Source organism: Xenopus tropicalis, chromosome 3, assembly GCF_000004195.4.
Source record: "Xenopus tropicalis strain Nigerian chromosome 3, UCB_Xtro_10.0, whole genome shotgun sequence".
Lineage (NCBI taxonomy): Eukaryota > Metazoa > Chordata > Amphibia > Anura > Pipidae > Xenopus > Xenopus tropicalis.
The window spans coordinates 15,941,268-15,964,832 of NC_030679.2; the positions used below are offsets into that span (position 1 = coordinate 15,941,268).

A 23,565-nucleotide genomic window follows, 5' to 3' on the forward strand; every position below is an offset into this window, starting at 1 on the left:
AATGTGGGGCACCACTTTACTCAAGGGCATTGGGGAACTAGGGCAGTGCCTTTCCCAACAAAAATAGGAAACTGGGTGCTGCCTTGTCCAAAGGCAATGGGGGCACCACCTTACCTAGAGTAGTGTGAAACAGGGCACCGCCTTGGCCAAGGACTTACTCAAGGACAACAGAATAAAGGGCAAAAAAAGCCTTACCCAAGGACAACAAAAAGGACACCACCTTTCCCAAGGGCATTGTGAAACAGGCCACTTCTTTGCTTGAGCACTGGTGGTCACTGCCTTTTGCAAAGGCAATCGGGGCACCATCATCCAGAGGGCAACCCAGGCATCACAGTACCCATAGCAAAAAAGAGGAGACTCACAACCTAACTTACCCAAAGGCAGCCAGGGCAAAACCTCACCCAAAACACAGAAAAGGAGAGGTTCCTTGCCCAAAGCAAAAATACGAGGCACCCAACCCAAAGAATAATGGATAAAAACTACTAACCCACATGGAATAGGTAGGTGCCTTCTGCAGAGGTAAAATCAGGCATGCAAATGTGCTCCCCCCTCCCAGGGGCAATTGGGTGCTCACCTCTCAACAAGATCAAGGCAGCCAAAGCAGAGGAAGTTTATAACAATCTGTCTCGAAAAAATTATAAGCTTACCTTGTTAGCACTGCCCTGGGACCTCTTGCTCGGGCATGCATCTTATCCAACACCATGTGCTTTAGCTTCTGATAATACACCGGACCAAAATAAATATAGGCTTCTAGAGGTTCCCTGCAGGAAATTAAAACCAGGGATCAATACCTTTGATGGGAACTGTAGATGCCCTTAGTATTAAAAGGCCTACAGCTTGGCTATAACATGTGTGTGTAGGGCATGTGGAAGGGGTGCATTTATTTGTGAAGAAAAGGGTTTTTTTTTTTTTTGCTGGTGTCAATAATGCTGCTAAGATCAGGGTCATTTATAAGGGCTGGAAACGTGCAAAATAGGTGCAGCTCGAGTGGCAGAAAGCCAATACCAGCCAAATCTGACTAATGTCACAATGTACAGAAACCCACTAACAGTAGGAAAACCCGAGGATGGACAAAACAAAACACAAAAAACCCAAACAAAAAAACAGCAAGTACTGCTGAAAGGCAAAGGTTTATTTATGGAGACAACTGACTCTGAAGGTTCTACATCTGTCACTGCACTTGATCTGCTAATGAAGCCAGTGTGTCTACGCTCTTAACCTTCTCCACTGAGCCACAGAAGGATCTCCACAAGGTTCCACTTAAATCTTTCACCCACGGGGACAGGGGCCGCATCAGACTTAATCCTCCCAGCTGACTTTCAGTAAAAGGGAGTGATTTAGCAGATTGTTACCCTGTGATACCAGATGTTACATAGTCCTTCCCCAAGTAGTTGTAGCCATATCGAATGAGATCTTCGCACACGTCCTTCACTTTACTGCCTCCAAAGGCTGTTCCATAGTGGAATCTGCCATCAAGGACCCCGGCTTTCCCTGCCAAGAGTTCGATCAGCTTTCCAACCTGTGAGGGCAAAGGACTTTTAATAATATGAAAGAGTGAGTCTGGAGACTATCTAAACTGATAGGACAGCCAAAAAGGGGTACAGCTGCCCAACCAACTAACCAGCACCAACCATTGCTGGGATGCTCAAAAATAATGTTTAGCACTGTTCAGTTTGGGTCCACAGGTTTTGTATTCCTACTGGGCCCCCACAAGAGAAAAGTGGGTCCCCTCCCAGCAGGCTTTGGAAGTCCAACCAATAATTATACTTGGTCACATGACTAGCTTGATTTGGAATACATATTGCTGACCAAGGAGATACCGTAATCTGCATGAAGGATCTTCACATGAAGCCTTCCTGAATTAAACACTTGATAAAATCCCAAACACTGCTAAGATTTCCCAAGGGGAACTACCAGTAATAAATCAAAGAGGATGTTGCTGATGCATCTGGAAAGTAGGGCTTAATTTAATATAGGTAACCCCATATTCCACACTATTCATTTATACACAGAAGCTGAGCTATGATCACGGTATCCCATAATAATGGCTGATGGCTGGAGACCACCAAACCTTTTACAGCATGACCAATTAAATTGCCTTGGATTAGGGCTAAACGTTCTTACACTGTAAGGGGCTTTGGATGGAGCTCTTGCTGTCTTCGTTTCTATAAGTTACCATTAAATACGCTAAAGGTTTATTATTTTAAGCTGCACACACATAATTAAATGACTGGGCAACATTAGTTTTGCTTAAATGACCACGACACTCCCAGGCACAGCAGATAACTCATAACTCTACACAGTTTTTAGAAGGGCACTCAACCTTAAAAATGCAGTCTTCCTTAGCATAACCTGTTTTGAGTGGTTGAGGACAAGGACTATAATAAATATGTGAGACCTGGTACACCAAAATAACCAATCCTAAAACAGGAACTGTCCAATCTGGTAATGCCTTCTCTTTCTCAGTGAAAGGTGTGGGCTAGTAGTAGTGCACCACTTTTGCAATCCTACCAGTCAATGAATGGTAAAAACACAAGAATACAGAATGTGGCAAATTCACAGGGGTGGCAAATTGGACCTCACCGTCATACGGGATGGGTAGCCGTGAGGATTCATGATAATGTCTGGGCAGATGCCAGTTTCACAAAATGGCATATCCTCTTGAGGGACAATCAAACCGCAAACACCTGTAAAAGCAAGAAGATAACTGAATTTACTTGCTCACCTGTCTCATGGAGCCTGATGGCTCCACCAGTAACTCACCTAGACAGGGTTAATGGCGTCAGGGGGAACCCATATACCAGGTGGTACACCACCATGACTCAACGCTGGCTAAAACACCCATGGGTATATATTTAAACAGATAAATATCTTCAGATAAAGCAATAGTCTCTAATTCTGAGTGCACGACTAGAATCCCTGCCATAAAGCAGTAGAAAACCGCAGTTTTTTTTTGCCAGAAAGGAAGACATAACAGACACCACAAAGTAAAGCTTCTGCTCACAAGAGCCGAATATAGGTATTTCAGAAAAAAAGGAGGCAAAAATATTCCTGAAAACTAATTTTTTATTTCTATCTTCAGGTCCAAAATTTTTTTTTTTCTATTAAATGTGTAAGAGAGTTCAGAAAATTAAAATAATTACTGGAAGTTTTATGCAAACACATTTTTACATGACGCAAACACGTTTTTACATGAAGACAAATTGTATCAAAATGAACTTTTAGTGTGATCATTGTGGATGCTACAAAGTGCTTGCTGAAGGGGTGCGGCGAGACACAAACCCTCCTCTCCTTGAAACCCAAGGAATACGTAATTTTATATCATTTTAGGGGCATCGCTTCCTCTAAAAAGAACTGACAGCACTTGAAATATTTGCAACGATATTGAAGGAACATGCAACTTAATAAGTTGACCTTCTGGGGGGGGAGAAGCAACTTTAAGATTCCAAGGCGACAAGTCATTAGGCTTTATGAGAAGAGAGAAGAATGCGTAAGTCATGGCTATTTATCTCAAGCACTTGCTCACAAACTCCTGGTTTGTAGGCCTCTTGGTTTATAGTCTTTTTGAATGGGACATTTGAAATTCACAGGTGCCGGAGAAACTGGTGCTCAGATTCCAACAAATTTCTGTCTTAAGCATGAAATCATCATGTACAGTCTTAAACTTGTAGTTTATAAATGCAAAGAGAAATAAAAAGAAATCAGAAAATGGTGCTCAGAACAATGAACAACCAACAAACTTTGTAAAAGGAGATGTATTACTCAAAAAGAAATGGAGAACTCCCCCCCCCCCCCCCCCCCCCAGATAGGCGCGCGTGATTATAGACCATGACGTGTAAACCCACCAATGCCAATGGTCAACGTTAAAAACCCTAGCATGAAAAACCCCTTATTTAATTATCAATCACCCCTCTCACTACACTTTTCTAACCCCCCCCCAACGCCTAAATTAAAATAAAAACAATATTACCAAAATGAAAAATAAATAAATAGGGAAGAATTAATTGGTTCAATTTGGACCTAAATACACTATAAAACCCATATCTGCACTTAATTGCATGGCTAGGGAAAATTAGTTTTCTTTGTCCTACTCACAGGAAGTAAGAAGCGCAAGGAAAATGATCTCCCCCAGCCTGTAGTTCAAATTCTTCTATCAATCCATGAACAAAAGCTTTTACAGCTATATATTTAGGTGCCACAATAAGTCCTTTCTGCCTGAGCAACAGGGTTTGTTTTTTTTTGTAGATTTAAAATCAAAGTTACAAGCCAGAATGTAAACTGAAGGTAACTTTCGAATGTGCCAGCCCCCCCTGAGAACCCCCTTTTATGTGCCCAGCCGGTTCCCATAGCAGTCAGCCACTGTGTTGTTTGTTTTGTGTGAAAGCGAATGATAAAAGATCCATGAAATCGACACAGAAAGGCAGAACAGCAGAAAGAAGTGAGGACTCTCCATCATAGCGGCTTCTACCCTCTGCTGACTCGTGCAACAATGGGATCTACACATCGAAGCGCACATCTAACACAGCTGTGCATTTCATTAGATGAAGAGAACTAGTGACACAAGTAAATAATTAACTTATTCTGCTCCGCTGGCTCTGCCTAGAAGACCAGTCATAGCTGACAGATTTTAATACAAGTTAACACAAAGAGGGCATAATGAGCTTAGGATAAAGTTGGTTATAGTTTTGGAACTAATGAATACTCCACGGTGCTAAATATAGAAATGATGATTTCCAGGTGTAAGATGCTCAAAAATGTAATACATATAAACCAGATTTAAAAAAAATAAATAAAATTTCAATACAAAATTACCAAAATGAAAACAGGAATTCAAATAAAGTGCCAATTCCCGAACTTAATATGAATTTGAATAAAATACAAATTCCCTAAAATATTAATTTGAAATATAAATTCCCTTATAAAAGGCAAAATTAATTTTAATAAAAAGCAAATTTCCTAAATACATATTCATTTGTCATTCAATTGTTCCCTAAAAATTATGAGTGCAAATAAAACGCATACACCCTAAAAAATATATATATAAAAAAAAAAAAAATAATGTACATAAAATGCAAATTCCCTAAACAAAATTACAAAAATAAATTTAATAAAATGAAATTCCCTAAAAAAATGAATTTTAATAAAATTAGTAGTACAGGTATCGGACCCCTTATCCGGAAACCCATTATCCAGAAAGTTCTGAATTACGGAAAGGCCATCTTCCATAGACTCCATTTTAATCAAATAATTCACATTTTTAAAAATGATTTCTTTTTTCTCTGCAATTATAAAACAGTACCTTGTACTTGATTCCAACTAAGATATAATTAATTCTTATTGGAGGCAAAACAATCCTATTGGGTTTAATTACTGTTTAAATAATGTTTTTAGCAGACTTTAAGTAAAAGATCCGAATTATGGAAAGATCCCTTATCCGGAAAACCCCAGGTCCTGTGCATTCTGGATAATGGGTCCCATACCTGTAGTAGTATTAGACTGTAATAGAACAATCTTTGCCATATACATAGTTAACAAAAAAAAATGTGCAGCTGAAAAGATATGCACCTCAGAATCATCCCTCCACTGATCATTTACTTCTGCACAGACCCTATAAACATTACAGTTGCTTTTTAACTTCCTTATATAATGTCACATATAGTACTGGTAGCAGACTTAACTCCTATTAGCTGTGTCTCCTGTCAGTCTGACATTGCTTCCTGTGCCTGTGACAGTGATGCAAATCTAACATAACTTATAATGTTCAATTAGTGATATGCGTCTGTTTGCCTATGTCATAGCAAGAAAGAAATTAACCAATGACCTTTCAATATATGCAACTGGTTAGAGTGCACAAGCATCCAATACATTTGTCCAATAGGAAAAAAGTAAGGGCAAAGCCTGGATGTGATGATGTAAGCATATAGGAAGTTGTCAGTATGTCAGGTTGTTGGTGGTTTAATAAGATTTGGACTCTGAAGCGGAACAACCCCTTTAAAGGAAAAGCTAAGTCACTTGGGGGTGCCAAAATGTTAGGCACCCCCAAGTGACTTGAATTGCTTACCTTTTACCCCGGGCTTGGTGCCCCTGTATGGAGAGAACAGCACCAGCCCGGGGTACCTGCAGCGCTTCCTCCTTCGCCGCGCGCATGCGCAGTAGAGTGAAAAAGTAGACTTCTCTGTTAAAGTTCGGCTTTTCACTCTACTGCGCATGCCCTAGCGCCCTAGCTGACAAAGGGTTAAAAACTGCTGCATAAGTAGTGAGAATTATTACAGAAATCAAAAAAGGTTTTTTCCAGTTTCCATTTTTTTTTAAGAAACAAAAAAACCCAAAAATTATATATATATATATATATATATATATATATATATATATAATCAAATAATTTCTGCTACAAAGTATTCAGGCTAAACTAAGAGACATATTCATTAAGCAAACTACTCAACTACTCAATGACACATGTAAGGTTCCTGATAATATTTATACTAGGGGCAAATTTCAGTTACCCATTTACAGCCTCGTTAACAGTGCAATGAAAAGGAGAGAAAGTGGGGGGGGGGGGGGGTAGATGCTACTTGAAACATCACTTTAGGGGGGGAACCAAATAATTCCCTTGCCTTACAGCTTTCCCAGGAGCCCCTGAAAGGCTTCAAGTAATTAATTTGCATAGGCTGACTAGCACAAAGGCGCGATTAATTGAAAACCTCACACTTCTGCAGCCCTATTATTAAACAATAACCACAGGAAATTCCAAAAATACACAGACAAGTAGTATGGCCAGCTGAACAGTGTGTGTTTTGCTCGCACTATTTGGAAACAGAGGTGGAGATTTTATTCCATGCTGTAAATGACGATTCAGGTAATTTCTTTTTAAGTGCCAGCTCCAAGGTCAGCAAGGTCACTCTGCGGCTCTGCTTGAGCTAAATATTTACTTTGCCTTTAAATGAATGTTTAATATGGGATTCATACGTGTAACTTTGCATAACAAAAGCTAAGCAGGTTGAAGGGCGACCCCGCCTCTTCTACCGGTTGCCTAATTATCCTGTCATTTTTTCAGAAGCCAATATTTTTTTGGGACAAATAGATTCCTATTGCACAGGAGGGATAGAAAAGGGCCCTTAAATACATGCAATGTTTGCTCTATTTGTTTGGAGCACATTTGACAACCAGGTTTGAAATATATAGCATGTATTTATTGATTTACATTCAAAAGAAATAAAAAAGAATAAGGGGGTGCGCCAAGGCTATTCTACAGGTCCAAACAAAAAAAATCAGCAATCATTATTTTGGCACAATTTTTCTAAACCCCAGATAAACACATAAATATCATATAACATAGAACATGGATAAAAAAATGTGTTGGTGGGGGTTGGAATTGTATTTAAAGGAACATTAACACCAAAAAAGTGTTTCCAAGTAATTCAAATATTCTGTACAATTGCTCTGCACTGTTGAGATGTGTGTTTACAAACACACATTATACTTTATTATATAAATAAGATGCTGTGTAACTGTGGGGAAAATGGCTAAATGGTTTAGGTCAGGACCTCTGTAGAACTCCATTGTATTCTACAGAGCTTACCAGTTACCTGCTATGTAACCTGTGCCATTTCTGCTTTTCCAGCTTGAATGGCTGCCCATGGCTACACAGCAGCTTATTCATATAAACTATAGGAGTCTTTCTGAAGCAACACACACAACTTTTACTAGTGCATGGCAATACTACATTATATTTTCATTACTTTGATACACTATCATTTTTTTGGTGTTACTGTTCCTTTAATACTAGTTCATAAACCACTTACATCTGACAACATGAATAAGAGGCAGGCAAATTCATTACTTAAAAAAAATGTAAACTAAGTTTGTAATTGACAAAAACTGATCTACAAAATAAATGAATGCATGCAACAATCTACATTTTTGGCTGTTGGGGATTCAAATTCAACAGGCAGAAAACAATCATCCATAAAAAAAAGTTTTATTAACCACTTAAATTATTTTGGTCCAGTCCTCGCCAATTCAAAATCTGAAATTGTAAACTAAATGGTTTGTCCAATTGTTATCAATTCTATTTTCTTCAGCTAGTAGCTTAAATTGTAAGCTCTACGGGGAAGGGACCTCCTTCCTACTGTGCCTCATACCACATGGCACTTACTCCTTGTGTATTTATACTTATTTATTGTATTTATTATAACACTTGTCCTCCCTGTGTGTAATTTTGTATACTGTAAGACTGTACAGCGCTGCGTACCATTGTGGCGCTTTATAGATAAAGTTATACATACATAGTATACTTAACCAATGAAATCTGAATCCAATATTTAGAATCAACCAAAAATCAAAAATGTTAGCATTTGATAACAAACCATTGGAAATATTTGGACATACTGATTCTAATCTAGTAAATGATTTATATATTTAATATATAATATATACTTATATTAGGTTTTAGGATGGACCTCTATAAAAAAAAAAAAAAATGAAATAAAGCCACTGCAGGATCTTCACCCAATTAAATGACATATTCCATGTACCTCTAATAAGAAAACAACCTCCAGTTGTATAAAAATGCAGTTTTATGAAATAATAAACATTGTAAAATAATAAAATTTCAACTTAAAAAGTGTTGTTTGGCAGTATGGAAAACAATTATTGAAAAAAAAAAAAAAAAAAATGTTCTATGATTTGCCTGGCAAGCCAGGTGATGGTTTTCTTTTGCAGAGGCCACATGTTTATTGGGGGAATATTAACACTGAACCATTTGCTAAAGGACCAGAGTTTCAAATGTTTGAGCCCTGCATTTCCTAAACACAGCGATTCTTTTTATTTTCCTCCTATTTCCTCCTGCTTGCGGCTGGGCACAGAAGGAAGAGTGGCTATGCTTCTTTGATGTACAGAAAGCAATATATGGCTGTTCTTGGAGAGCGATTCGTAGTCTGTCATGTGAAAAGGGATTAACACCTCCAACAAAGAGCAACAGATCAGAGAACTAAGCAATGATGCCGAGCAGTTTTAAAGAGTCAGATATTATTGTATTGGTATTTGGGAGGCGCTAGTAAATACAATATCTTTTACACATTTTAATGGCGAGAAGTGAAAAACTAAAGTTCCAGATGATTCTCTAGAAATGTGTCGGCAAATTGGCAAGCAGTTTCTCAACATTCTGTAATGTCACTTGGTTTATTCAGAAAACCTTTTTCCCCCAGAATTTCATAAGCTCTCTAAATATGGATGAACTAGTGTTTTATTTTACTGCTGTAACAAGGTAAAAACAAAACGATAATACATTCTATTTTTTATGTTTCAAAACACAACTAATTTTAAGTCCCACAGTCCCCCAAGAGCACTACTTAATATTTATGTAGTAATGGAGATTCCTGACATACATTCAGGTATGGGATAATTATAGTTAATTGGAAACCTATTATCCAGAAAGCTCAAAATCAGGAATGCACAGAATTGGCTACTTTAAGATCCAGTCGAACCCCAAATCCTTTGTGAAAGATCTGGCCAAATACTGAATCTGAATAATAATTTGCACATGCAAATTAGCATTAAGGAAGGGTGAAAAATTTTCAACTTCAATGTTTATATGACAAAAAGTCACGTGAGTTTAAGAATTCAGATTAGGTTTGGCCAAAAGCATGGATTTGTCCAAATCTGAATCCTGCTGAAAAAGGCTGAATCCCGAACAGAATCCTGGATTTATGCCTACTCAGATTCATGGGAAGGCCATCTCTCAATTTTTTAAAATGATTTTTTCTGTACTTGTACCTTGTACTTTAATCCATTTTGCAGGATGAACAATCCTATTCAATGTTTAAATAATTTTTTAGTACACAAAGTATGGTGAACCAAATTACAAAGAAATCCCTTATCCAGAAAAGCCCAGATTCTGAGCACTCTGGATAACAGGTTACATGCCTGAACATCAAAACCTCACAGGTTTTAAAATATGGCCTTTTACTGGATGCATAACCACAGCATATGAATGCCAAAGCTTTTCCGAATACTTGGATACCACAAATGCATATGATTATTAAAACAATTTTGAATGTTGAGACAAAATATAAATACAGGTAAGGGACCTGTTATTCAGAATTCTCAGGACCTGGGGTTATCTGGCTAAGAGGTCTTCCCATAATTTGGATCATACTTTAAAGGAGAAAGGTAAAAACTAAGTAAACTTTATCAGAAAGGTCTATGTAAAAACACTCACAGAAATGCTGTATTGACTTCTCTGTGAAAAGATTTCTTGTGTCTGTTGTATGTGCCAGAGACATGCAGCTCTCTGCTCTCTCCCCTCTCCTGCTCCCTCCTCCCTCAAGAATGCTAAGAACTCACTCCACCCCCCCTTAGGAATGTGGATCTGAGCCAATCAGCAGGAAGCTGACTCATAGTCTTATTAACTGAGCATGTACACCGGTCTTGGTGCAGGAGCGAGGCATTATGGGAGCTTTCTTTACATAGCTCAGCGGTTTTTTTTTTCCTATGAGGCTTCTGATCATCTGAACGGGAGAAATATGGGGAGACTTAAGGGCACTATTCAGACAACTGAAGGTACGTCTGCAGTTTGAGATTAACTCTTTATTAGCCTTTCATTCTCCTTCAAGTTTATTAAGAAATAATTTAATCATTAAATAAACCTAATATGATTGTTTTGTCAAAATTAAAGACAAATTATATCTTAGCTATATGGTACTGTTTTATTACTAAAAAAAAAAAAAAAAATTTATAATTATATATATATATATATATATATATATATATAGCCTGCAGACTCAGTGACTTCTTATATTGTTATCATTTACAGTAGGGGGTACATTATCCCTTAAATACATTAGTGATACTCCGAGTTCCAATTAGAAGTAGGGTTTCCCAGTCCTTTTCTATTCTCTGCCCTGGTGGCTCTGATATTTGAAACAATGTAACACAAGCCAGCAAACTGACAGACCTGTTTTGCTGGAGGAAACTGACCGTTGCAACATTGATTAAAATGAAACAACCAGGAGTTTAGCAAATGCTGCTTTCAATAAATTCACATTGGAAAGTTACTAGGAATTATGTTTTCTTTTATTGGGCAAAAAATGATTTGGGGGATTGACAAGTCCTTTAAGAGTTCCCCAACCTGCACAGCTAAGACTTTATCCTGAGCTTCATGGATTTGTTCTACCCAGACCACAAAAAGGCATAAGCTTTGTTTGCTCTCAGAGCTGAAGAGGTTTGTGTTAAGGGTCATTCACTGGAATGGAAACATTTATGGAGGCAAGAGATTACGTTTGGATTTCCTTATACCAATACTGATACAGTACCTTTTTGTCCATGCCGGCTGCTGAACTTATCCCCAATTTCTGGCCGCCTGGTTTGTCGGAGTAGAATTTTAATGAGAAATGCATCTTCTGCATTTGAAGAAATCATGACTTTTTCAATATATGAGTCTGTGGGCCCTTTGTAACTGAAATTAAAAATAAACAAGTCAGTAAATACAGATAGATAGACAGACAGACAGACAGACCATTTCCCCCCAAATGGTTTTCCATTTGTAAGTGTAACTGGAATTGAAAGTAGCATCTGTCTGTCCCAGAATAGAAAGACTTACACTTCAGTAGGGTGATGCACACAAAAAAGGGTAAATTAATAAACGGTACAATGCTTGCTACTGGTCTAGTCACCAATGAGCAGTGCGTATTAACATGACGTCTAAAATAAATATCTGATTGGTTGCTATGGTTGACCAGGGCTAACTGTGCTTTTTACCACCAATACCCTGAAAGTCTCAAGCGAATAACTGAGGTCATTTTTATTAAACATATATTTTTGTGATATGTCATTGTACACAACCCCATAAATGAGGATCGCGCACCTTCCTTAAAGATGCAGTTCACCTCTTTCAGCTTTCAAATGGGGGTCACTGACCCCAGCAGTCAAAAAACTATGGCTCTCTGAGACGATTGTTACCTTTCATACCCTATCTTTTTGTTCAGGCCGTCTAATATTCATCTTCTAGTCTCTCATTCAAACCACTGCCTGATTGCTGGGGTAAATTGAACCCTAGCAACCAGGTAGATGCTGAAACTTCATACCAAAGAACTGCTGAACAAAAACAACAGTTTAAAAAACGCTTAAAACTATTTGAAGATCGGCTGCAAATTGTCTCAGAAGATCACTGGCCTACGACAAAATAAGAGTTAATTTAAAGGTGATGTACTTCCTTAACTTTGCTTGGTGATACATAGTAGAGAGCAGCTACAGAGTTCTAGAATGGAATGTATATCAGGACAGAGCCTGGTTACTCTTACGTTATAGGCACATCCTTGTACTGCGGCTGTTGTGGCACGCTGCTCCCCTCTAGAGGGGTCTGTGTGACAGTCGGCATGTACTTGTTGACAAGAACTTGTTTGTTCTCCACTTTTTCCCCTGGAAAGATAAAAGACAATGCCAGAAACTGGTCAATTTGACATTAGCATGCTCACAGGAGTGAACTGGAAAAGGGCAATTTATGGCAAATACACCGTTGTCTTCTAAGCCACTGTATCTGCATTCATATCCCCATTCATATCCCTCGTATTGACTGTAGAGATTAAATCAGTGGTGGTGAACAGGCTTTAAAAGGAGCACAAACAAAGATGCTTGCAGCCCCCACACCCGATCCTGATCTTATGTGCCAACACTTATCTACTGCGTCTCATCCCCTCAGCTTCCTTTAACTCTTAAGGGCTCTGGCACACTGGGAAACCGCAGAAGTTTCCTCTCAAGGCAACTTATGCAATTTCACTGAAATCGCGCCGCCGCATATGCCATCCCACCGGCGATTTACATTTTCGCCGGTGGGATGGCATTTCGGGGAGATTAGTCGCCCGTGAAGAGGGAGATTTGTCACGGGCGACTAATCTCCCCGTGTGCCAGAGCCCTAAAAAATACCTAAGGCTAAAGCCACACAGGGCTGCTTCTTAGCCTGCGAAAAATTGCAGGCTAAGGATCTGCTCCTACACTGCCATCAGTGCCATCACTGCCTTCTTGGCTTGCACTAACAATCATTGTGTCTGCCCTAGTGCAGGCAAACATGGAGGATATTGGCTCTGAATTTTTTTTGCCAATATCCGCGATGTTTTGCCAATATCCGCGATGTGTGTCTGCACTCGGGCTGATTCAATGGTTTCAAGTGCAAGAAGGTGGCTGATTAGCATAGGGGCTGATACTTGGCCTATGTTTTTCTACATACTGAGAATTAGCCCTGTATGCCATCAGCCCAAAAATTCATTGTTATAGAGATTAACTATGGGTGGAAGAAGCTGTAATTCCAGGACACTTAGTATAAATGGTACACCTTATTTCCCAGCACAGAGCTAAAACTGGCTACAAATTACAAGATCCACTCGTTTGGTGAGGTCACCAAACAAACTAATCTTTCCCTGATTTGCATACCTAAGGTGGCTCTAGGGCCAAGCGATCGGATCACAATAACAGGGATATAGGCCGTCACAGGCAAGGTCCACTTTAGTAAGTGGTCCTCCATTCGACAGGAATTTACTGGATTTAAGGTGGCCACACACGTGTCGATTTTCGATCGTTCAATCCCGAAACGGCAGATAAGGAGGTAAAAACAATAGGATTTCTACCTTCTTCTGCCGATTCAGCCCTGAAGGCAGATTTTGCTCAGGCACCTTCTATGGCGCCCGATCAAAATCTTTTAACCCGCCCGATCGGCGAGTCGCCGACTTGCCATACACGCACTGAATATCGTACAAAACGAGGTTTTGTACGATATTATCAGTGCGTGTATGGCCAGCTTTACACTGTCATAGAAAATGCCATGCATGACACTAGCCTAATAGGTTTTACCTACAGGCCCTTTATCCCATTCCCCACTAGCTTCTTGATCTTGGCATCCAGCATGGCGGCAGACAGTACATGGCACAGTGCTCAGTATAAAGTATTCCAAAAATGCATTTTTGCCAAATGATGCCTTATCTCAACCCATAGGCGAAGCATCAGTAAATTTATAATTCAAAGTGGTAGCAGCTGTATCCTCTTTTACAAGCATCCTTTGCTTAGGCCATTGGCCAAAAGAGCAGATCACTGCTATTTGTGAAGCTGTAACGCAGGCCCTGAACAGTCTTTAGCAAATACAGTTCAACTCAAATGGCCACCAAAAATCTGTTGTACATGAAACCACGCCAGGGTGCCTAAAATGGCTTTAGACATTAATTACTTTAAAAATAAATTAAATAAAATTGTTTTACCTGGTGAGCAGATCCCATCAGCATCTAAGATTTCATGCCTCCAGATTTGCTTTCGGGTATTTGCATCCAACATTGGCCCCATCACCTTGTCAAACGTCTGGTTGCTGTAGCGTTTTAGGGTACATTTGGCATTCTTGTACACTAAGCAGCGACCAAACCCTAAAAATGATTATAGTCAGTACAAGTCGATACTTTGTATAACAATCAATGGCTGCCAACAGCCATAAATGTGCTGCAATGCTTATTTAGCAAGCTGTCCGGGCTTCCATTCTGTCACTTGCAGTGGGAAACTAGGGCAATGGCACTACAAGTAAAAAACAATCCAGGTAGATCAATGCACCTCAAGTACCCATCCTACAGAAGCCCTTGGCCCACGACTGACTTGTGGTTTGGGCTGTAAATAGACAGTGGCTGTGGGATAGCAGGTGTAGTAGGGAGAGATTGTGTCTATAGTAGCAGTGGGGGGATAATAGCCTCTGTGAAGGGACTGTGGCTGTGGGATAGCAGATATAGTAGGGAGAGTTGGTGCCTATAGTAGCAGTGGGATAATAGCCTCTGGGAAGGAACTATGGCTGCGGGATAGCAGGTATAGTAGGAAGAGATGGTGCCTTTATTAGCAGCGAGATAATAGCTTCTGGGAAAGGACTGGGGCTGTGGGATAGCAGGTATAGTAGGGAGAGATGATGCCTATAGAAGAAGTGGGGATAGTAGCCTCCGGGAAGGGATATAGCAGATATTGTAGGGAGAGATGGTGCCTATAGCAGCAGTGGGGGGATAATAGCATCTGGGAAGGGAGTGGGGCTGGGGGATAGCAGGTATAGTAGGGAGAGATGGTGCCTATAGTAGCAGTGGGGGGATAATAGCATCTGATATGGGACAGTGGCTGTGGGATAGCAGGTATAGTAGGATGAGATGGTGCCTATAGTAGCAGTGGGGGGATAATAGCCTCTGGGAAGGGACTGTGGCTGTGGGATAGCAGGTATAGTAGGAAGTGATGGTGCCTATAGTATGGAGAGATTGTGTCTCCAACTGACCCTAAAAGAATCATTCATAAATGATAGTGGCAGGACTCTGTAAGGTAATTCTCACTTAAAAATGCATACTGAATATGAGCACCACATTCCTACATAAAATGTATACATTGCTAAACCCAAATAACTGCAAGGCCTAGGGTAATCTACCCTTTAGTGGATCCTTAAGACATCCCAGTACGTGGTAAGAGAAAGAGGAATAGAACACTGGAAAATAAATAAGCACAAATAACAGTTTTATAATGTTTACAAAGCACCATGGGACTGAACTTCCCCATGGAATAGGGGGAAGGGGCGCCTCTGTAAAGAGGACTTAGCATAGAAATAAAATTGTTTTTTTTTTTACAGGAGAAAGTAGGAGAATGGCAGGAGCAACAGTGTACAGAAAAACAGGCTTCAGCACCCACTAACAATAGATGGCACCTCCAATTAATGTCACTGAATGGACAGGCAGCCCCATTGTTCCTTAATAAGAAGCATAGGGTCCAAGAATGAGAATAAAAGAAGATTTCTGTTTCAACACTTCTCGGCTTAATGAACTGTTACATAAAAAAGACAGGGACACCCACAGGCACCACTGGAGCCAGATATTTAAAAAAAAATAGTCTCTGTGAAGGGACTGTGGCTGTGGGATAGCAGATATAGTAGGGAGAGTTGGTGCCTATAGTAGCAGTGGGATAATAGCCTCTGGGAAGGAACTATGGCTGCGGGATAGCAGGTATAGTAGGAAGAGATGGTGCCTTTATTAGCAGCGGGATAATAGCTTCTGGGAAAGGACTGGGGCTGTGGGATAGCAGGTATAGTAGGGAGAGATGATGCCTATAGAAGAAGTGGGGATAGTAGCCTCCGGGAAGGGATATAGCAGATATTGTAGGGAGAGATGGTGCCTATAGCAGCAGTGGGGGGATAATAGCATCTGGGAAGGGAGTGGGGCTGGGGGATAGCAGGTATAGTAGGGAGAGATGGTGCCTATAGTAGCAGTGGGGGGATAATAGCATCTGATATGGGGCAGTGGCTGTGGGATAGCAGGTATAGTAGGATGAGATGGTGCCTATAGTAGCAGTGGGGGGATAATAGCCTCTGGGAAGGGACTGTGGCTGTGGGATAGCAGGTATAGTAGGAAGTGATGGTGCCTATAGTATGGAGAGATTGTGTCTCCAACTGACCCTAAAAGAATCATTCATAAATTATAGTGGCAGGACTCTGTAAGGTAATTCTCACTTAAAAATGCATACTGAATATGAGCACCACATTCCTACATAAAATGTATACATTGCTAAACCCAAATAACTGCAAGGCCTAGGGTAATCTACCCTTTAGTGGATCCTTAAGACATCCCAGTACATGGTAAGAGAAAGAGGAATAGAACACTGGAAAATAAATAAGCACAAATAACAGTTTTATAATGTTTACAAAGCACCATGGGACTGAACTTCCCCATGGAATAGGGGGAAGGGGCGCCTCTGTAAAGAGGACTTAGCATAGAAATAAAATTGTTTTTTTTTTTTACAGGAGAAAGTAGGAGAATGGCAGGAGCAACAGTGTACAGAAAAACAGGCTTCAGCACCCACTAACAATAGATGGCACCTCCAATTAATGTCACTGAATGGACAGGCAGCCCCATTGTTCCTTAATAAGAAGCATAGGGTCCAAGAATGAGAATAAAAGAAGATTTCTGTTTCAACACTTCTCGGCTTAATGAACTGTTACATAAAAAAGACAGGGACACCCACAGGCACCACTGGAGCCAGATATTTAAAAAAAAATAAAAAATAGTGTCCTGACAAAACGGAATTCTGTAAAGCAGAGCTCAGGCCATACAGCACTCCTAAAGAGATTGGCAGGGTGTGAGCAGCGCAGAAAAAGAACATAATATAGGCCCGATAAGTCTACCCTAACAATAGGGGAAGAAAGCGCTCAGCTCAACAATGATCCACAGATGCAAGCTTTCTATTTCCCTATACACGCTTGGGTTATAGAAAGGGAGGAAGAAATAGAAAACAAACAAAAAAAAAAACACTCCTCTATTTAGCCCCCTGTTATATTGACACAGCCGGAAAAAAAAAGTAAATGGGGAACAGCAGACATTAATGTTGAAGATACATGTCTGAGGCTACAAATACTGCTGCTTGGCAACCAGCGTTGGCTATCTTGACTAATGCAATATCAACAGGATTGTGTTTGGGGCCTTGCACGAAAAGGATGAAGAGTTAACATTTTTCTTGCCGCTGAAGGTTTTTTTTTTACCATCTAATTACTTTATGCCTCTTTAAAAAAAAAAAAAAAAAAAAAAAATGTTTATCTAATTACTTGGAGATGTCAAACTACAAGCCCCAAATCAATTAACCGGCTTGTTTGTGAGGTGGTACTCCAACAAATGAGAAGGTTTGTGTGTTGTGACATTCCCCGTTCTATGACACATGCAAAAGAAAGTTATGTTCCACCACTCCCATTAAAGGGTATCAAAACACCACACTCAATTGGGCTGCACTACAAATATCAGCTTATATAGATAGCAATATTAAAGGAGAAGGAAAGTTAAACATCACTGGGGGTTAGGCACCCCTCAGTAATTGCTTACCTTTAACCCTGTGCTGGTGCTCTTGTTAAGAGAAAACCGCACCAGCCCGGGGTAGCTGCGAGACAGAGAGCCTTCCTTATTTGCGTTGCTTGCGCAGTACAGCAAAAAGCCGAACTTTAACAAAAAGGTGGCTTTTTCAAAACTTTTTAAAAGGTTTGTCATGGCGACTAATAACAGCAGGTTAGGTTGCTATATAAGTCGCTGTGACTAATCGCACACCATTTGCGGATGGGCCAATGTCCCAATAAGTATGCAAAGAAGTCCTCCAATAAGAATCCTAACTGATCTTTGCTCCATGTTCATTGTTCCTGCAAGTGCAAACTGGAAAGCTTTAAAGGAACAGTAACAACAAAATATGAAAACATATTAAAGAAATTAAACTATTAGGTACTCCTGCACTGCACTGGTAAAAATTGTGTGTTTGCTTCAAAAACACTACTAGAGTCTATATAAAAACCCTAATGTGTAGTCATGGGAGCAGCAATTCAAAAGGAGAAAAGGCCCAGGTTATATAGCAGCTAACAGATAAAACCCTATAATATCCTACAGGGCTTATCGGTTATCTGCTAAGTAACCTGTGACCAGGCCCGGATTTGTGGTGAGGCCACAAAGGCCTGGGCCTAGGGCGGCATTGAATTTTGCTCCCATACGGAGCAATGGGGACTCCTCCCCACTGCTCAGTATGGAAGTTTAACCCTGCGCGCAGTTGGGGGAGGTTGTTTTTTTTGTTCGCGCATGCGCGATCGCTGGTAGGGTCGCTTATTTAATCAACTATAGTAGTGTTCCTGAAGCACACACACAAACACACATCAGTTTTACCAGTGCAGGGCAACAGTAAATCATATTTTAATTACTTTAAAACACTTTAATTTTTTGGTGTTACTGTAACCTTTAAGCAGATTTCCTGGCTAACAATGTAAATTAAACGGGTGGTTGACCTTTAAGTTAACTTTAAGTGCAGCTTTGCAAATAGTCTTCATTAATTTTTGGCTGTTGGGGTCAGTTCCCCCATTGTTCGGTGAGGCTACAATTGTATTTTTATTACTTATCCTTCAAATTAGTCCCTCTCCTATTCATATTCCAGCCTCTCATTCAAACAACTACCTGGTTGCTAGGGTAAATAAGACCTTAGCAACCAAATTGCTAAAATACTTAACTGAAGAGCTGCTGATCAGAATTAAATGAAAAATCACAAATAAAATAACAAATTAAAACCAGCTCCAAATATCACGGTTTATATCATACTAAAAGTTAACTGAAAGGTGAACTACCAAAGGATACTTATACCCAAAAATAAATAAAATTGCCCTTTCTTAGCCATCTTACCTCTATCCAGGGAGGCTTTATTTAATACAAGGGCATCCTCAATATCATAGCCGCTATAGCTCATAACAGCGACCGTCGCATTCTGCCCCGCTGGGAGTTTCTCAAATTCAATAAGCTCAATGGTTTTCGTTTTAACCATTGGCCTTTGTGGATAGGCCAGTAGGTACATCAGGGTATCAATCCTGTTCCTCTGGTTATACCCAATGGTCCCTGTGGGAGAAAATCATATAGAAAAAAAAATTATTTACTCAAGCCTCCGGGCAGGGCCTATTCTGCAGGAAGAGTGTCTAGCTTGATTTTAAGCCTTTAAGCTTAAACACAATTTTTCAATAAGCTAGTATAATTTCAGGCAAATATTATAGTATAGAGATATAATAAGGATTCATATACTGTATATCTATAGATCAGTGGGTCCCAAACTGTGGGGCTAGTCCTATAAAAAGGGCCTGGAGCAGAGGTGGGGTGGTGCAGCCTGAAGGCAAGCGAAATGTAAGAGTGTACCAATTCTCATAGGTACACCTAAAAATCCAGTCGGTGATCTTATGTTGTAGATATTCTTGGAATATGGCTGAATCATTGTTAACCCAATGTTTCTATATTTCTATAACTTTGTTATGAGCTAAGGGGGCCCAGCCTGAAGGACAATTAGGGTAAGATTTTGGGTGAGTGCTTATTTTGTGCCCTAGGTACCCCTGGAACTATAGCAGGGTGACTGTTACCCCAATGTTTTTTTTTTTTATACATCTATAACCATGTTATTAACTAAGAGGGTCCTGAAGAAAGGTTGGACCTCCAAGGGGATTTTGTATTGAAAAGGTCTGATGACCACAGGTGTAGATATTAAGGTCAAGACATGCTTTGGTTAGTAAAACTAAAGGTGAGTATTCTAAGATATTCCAAGAGCAGACATACAGATGCAATCCATCAAGAATTCCATATAACAAAGTCATTTTAGATTAGGTCCCAGCCCATAACATGACAGATGTTCTCAATTGTTAAGCGGCCAATCCCCCTTACAATAGTTTATAGCTCTATAAAATTAAAGCGATATTATACATGCCATTTTTTTAAACTACAAAAGCCCTTGACTTTTAAACCTGAAAACAGATCTGCTCTGGGCATGAAAGGCAGAGTGGGACAATTTTCTCTCTCAAGTCCAACCAATAAAAAGTTTAATAACACTGAGGAGTCTAGGTATTCTCTGAAGCATTCTAGGTTCAACCATCTCTACCCATCAAGATACAGATGGAGATTATTTACATATGGCTGATAAACTGCTAAGAACATGGTGCAGTTACCAACATTAGATGGGGCTGGGGGGTATAGCTCCCACCTTCCTTTAAAAACCCCAAAGCATTTTCTGTACAGCTATTACAAGACAACTGCAGTCATTATCATACTGAAAGTTAACTAAAGGTTAACTACCCCTTTAAACTGATTTTGTCCCAGTATAAAGAGGCTCTCATTCTCATTCTAACACTGAAATACAATGTACAGTAGAGTACAAGTGCTGAAGGACATCTTCCATGCATGCTTAGCACCTTGCTACAGACATAATAGTTACAGGGCTCCCTTGTTCCCAGCATCTTTTAGTGCTACCCTCTTGTCCATCCTGAATGATAAAGGTAAGGGGGGGGTGGTGCAAGGGAAAAGCCTACATCACACTCGTATAGTCTGCTTCACAGAAAATCTGTGCACTGCCCACTATGAAAACTGGCTGAAGGATAGAGTACAAAGAGTGGTGGTAAATGGAACATTTTCTAATTGGGCCAGTGTGGTTAGTGGAGTACCGCAGGGGTCAGTCCTTGGTCCTTTGCTTTTTAACTTGTTTATTAATGACCTGGAGGTGGGCATAGAGAGTACTGTTTCTATTTTTGCTGATGACACTAAATTGTGCAAAACTATAAGTTCCATGCAGGATGCTGCCGCTTTGCAGAGCGATTTGACAAAATTAGATAACTGGGCAGCAAACTGGAAAATGAGGTTCAATGTTGACAAGTGCAAAGTTATGCACTTTGGTAGGAATAATATAAACGCGAACTATCTACTGAATGGTAGTGTGTTGGGGGTTTCCTTAATGGAGAAGGATCTAGGGGTTTTTGTAGATCACAAGTTGTCCAATTCCAGGCAGTGTCATTCTGTGGCTACTACAGCAAATAAAGTGCTGTCTTGTATAAAAAAGGGCATTGACTCAAGGGATGAGGACATATTTTTGCCGCTTTATAGGTCCCTGGTAAGGCCTCACCTTGAGTATGCGGTGCAGTTTTGGGCTCCAGTCCTTAAGAAGGATATTAATGAGCTGGAGAGAGTGCAGAGACGTGCAACTAAACTAGTAAAGGGGATGGAAGATTTAAGCTATGAGGTTAGACTGTCGAGGTTGGGGTTGTTTTCTCTGGAAAAGAGGCGCTTGCGAGGGGACATGATTACTCTGTACAAGTACATTAGAGGGGATTATAGGCAGTTGGGGGATGTTCTTTTTTCCCATAAAAACAATCAGCGCACCAGAGGTCACCCCTATAGATTAGAGGAACGGAGCTTCCATTTGAAGCAGCGTAGGTGGTTTTTCACGGTGAGGGCAGTGAGGCTGTGGAATGCCCTTCCTAGTGATGTGGTAATGGCAGACTCTGTTAATGCCTTTAAGAGGGGCCTGGATGAGTTTTTGAACAAGCAGAATATCCAAGGCTATTGTGATACTAATATCTACAGTTAGTATTACTGGTTGTATATATATAGTTTATGTATGTGAGTGGATAGATTGGTTAGTATAGGTTGTGTGCTGGGTTTACTCGGATGGGTTGAACTTGATGGACAATGGTCTTTTTTCAACCCTATGTAACTATGTAACTATGTAAGAATCTATCACTTTAAAATGGAATATCAAGAGAATGTCATGGTTTCCCCTCAATTCGTAGAACCAGGTATGACTGTTTAAGAAACAAAAATAAAAACATTTCTAGAGATTCATATTGTGTATATGCAGCTTTTTGGCATAACCCAACTGAAGTCCATTTCAAAATGGGGGTATATTTTTCCTTGAATGATTCCTGGGCCTATATGGATATTTACAAAACATGCAGTTAGGGCAGCATAAAAATGTGGCCCTAAAACATCAGCTGAAGGCAGTGAGGGAGTAGTGGGAGGTGTCCTTTAGCCACAGCTAAAGAAACACCCCTTGAACCATCCTGTTTTCCACTATTCGGTCCTTGTTTGTCCTACACCTAGCTGGTATAAGCAGATATCATTCTAAACCCTACATTGGAACATCATACCCTGCACGTGCTGTCATCAGTTGCGATCATAGGTCATTCTGGGGCGTCTAATTAAAGACATTTCCAACACCAATTTCTCCATGGTTTCCCAGGGTCTGATATAATACAGTACAGTATTAATACAGTATTATACAGTACCCAAAATAAATCCTCGAACATAAAGAGATCCATATATAATACCCCCAAAACACATGGCAGGATAAACACAGTGACAGTTCCATGTATAATACCCCAGAACAGATGGCAGGATAAATACAGTGCCAGTTCCATGTATAATACCCCAAGAACACATGGCAGGATAAATACAGGGCCAGTTCCATGTAAAATACCCTCATGCTCCAGATCAAATTGCAGGATAAATACAGAGCCATTTCTATGTATAATACCAAAGAACAAGTGGCAGGATAAATACAGAACGATTTCCACGTATAATACCCAAAAACACATGGCAGGATGAATACAGTGGCAATTTTATCCATAACAACCCCAGGACACATTGTCGGTTAATTGTTTTTCCAATGTTACATGTACCTTGAAAAACAACTGACATTACATGTATAATATTTCTGTCCTGTGCCGTGTTTCTATAGTGATGCTTCATTTGTCGGAGCTGCTAGACAGTTGTGTACAGTAGCCTCATGAAAGCTATTCATTAACATCAATGTCTAACGATTATTAGGAAATGCCAGTCATAATAATAATAGAAGAACAAAAAATTCTAAGCAACAGCCACTGCACTTTTACTTTTACTTTTACTGATTTTCGAATAGCTATTGAAAGCAGTATAGGTCTGGCTGTTGTGCACTGCTGGTTCTGGCTTCAGAAACAATGTAGCAAAAGAGTTAGAACCAGCCTTCAAGTTATTACATGGCCCTTTATGTTTGTAAAGTAAGAGAAACTTTTCAGTGAACTTTTCTTTAGGCAATTTGGTCTGGTATCGCTGTTGTGATACCAATAAAAAAACTTTTAAGTGCCCAGTTTACCCCAATATTCATAAATAATGGGGACCATTATTGAGGAGGAGGCTATCGTTCTGCATATTCATTAGTCAGGTAATTTTGGTGCATCACAGTGAAAACAAAAGCCATTTTTTTTTATTGCTAAAGACATCCAGC

The 23,565-nt window shown here is 39.9% G+C and overlaps 1 protein-coding gene across 1 annotated transcript in view; it reads right to left on the reverse strand.

Annotated features, from left to right (window-relative positions):
* The window catches only part of polr3b (polymerase (RNA) III (DNA directed) polypeptide B), a 73,369-nt gene that overhangs the window by 9,048 nt on the left and 40,756 nt on the right, over positions 1–23,565 (reverse strand). Inside the window, 7 exon segments of the mRNA NM_001128049.1 lie at positions 648–761; positions 1,353–1,519; positions 2,584–2,687; positions 11,313–11,455; positions 12,300–12,417; positions 14,244–14,402; positions 19,182–19,391. Of these exon segments, the coding sequence (NP_001121521.1) occupies positions 648–761; positions 1,353–1,519; positions 2,584–2,687; positions 11,313–11,455; positions 12,300–12,417; positions 14,244–14,402; positions 19,182–19,391 (1,015 nt within the window).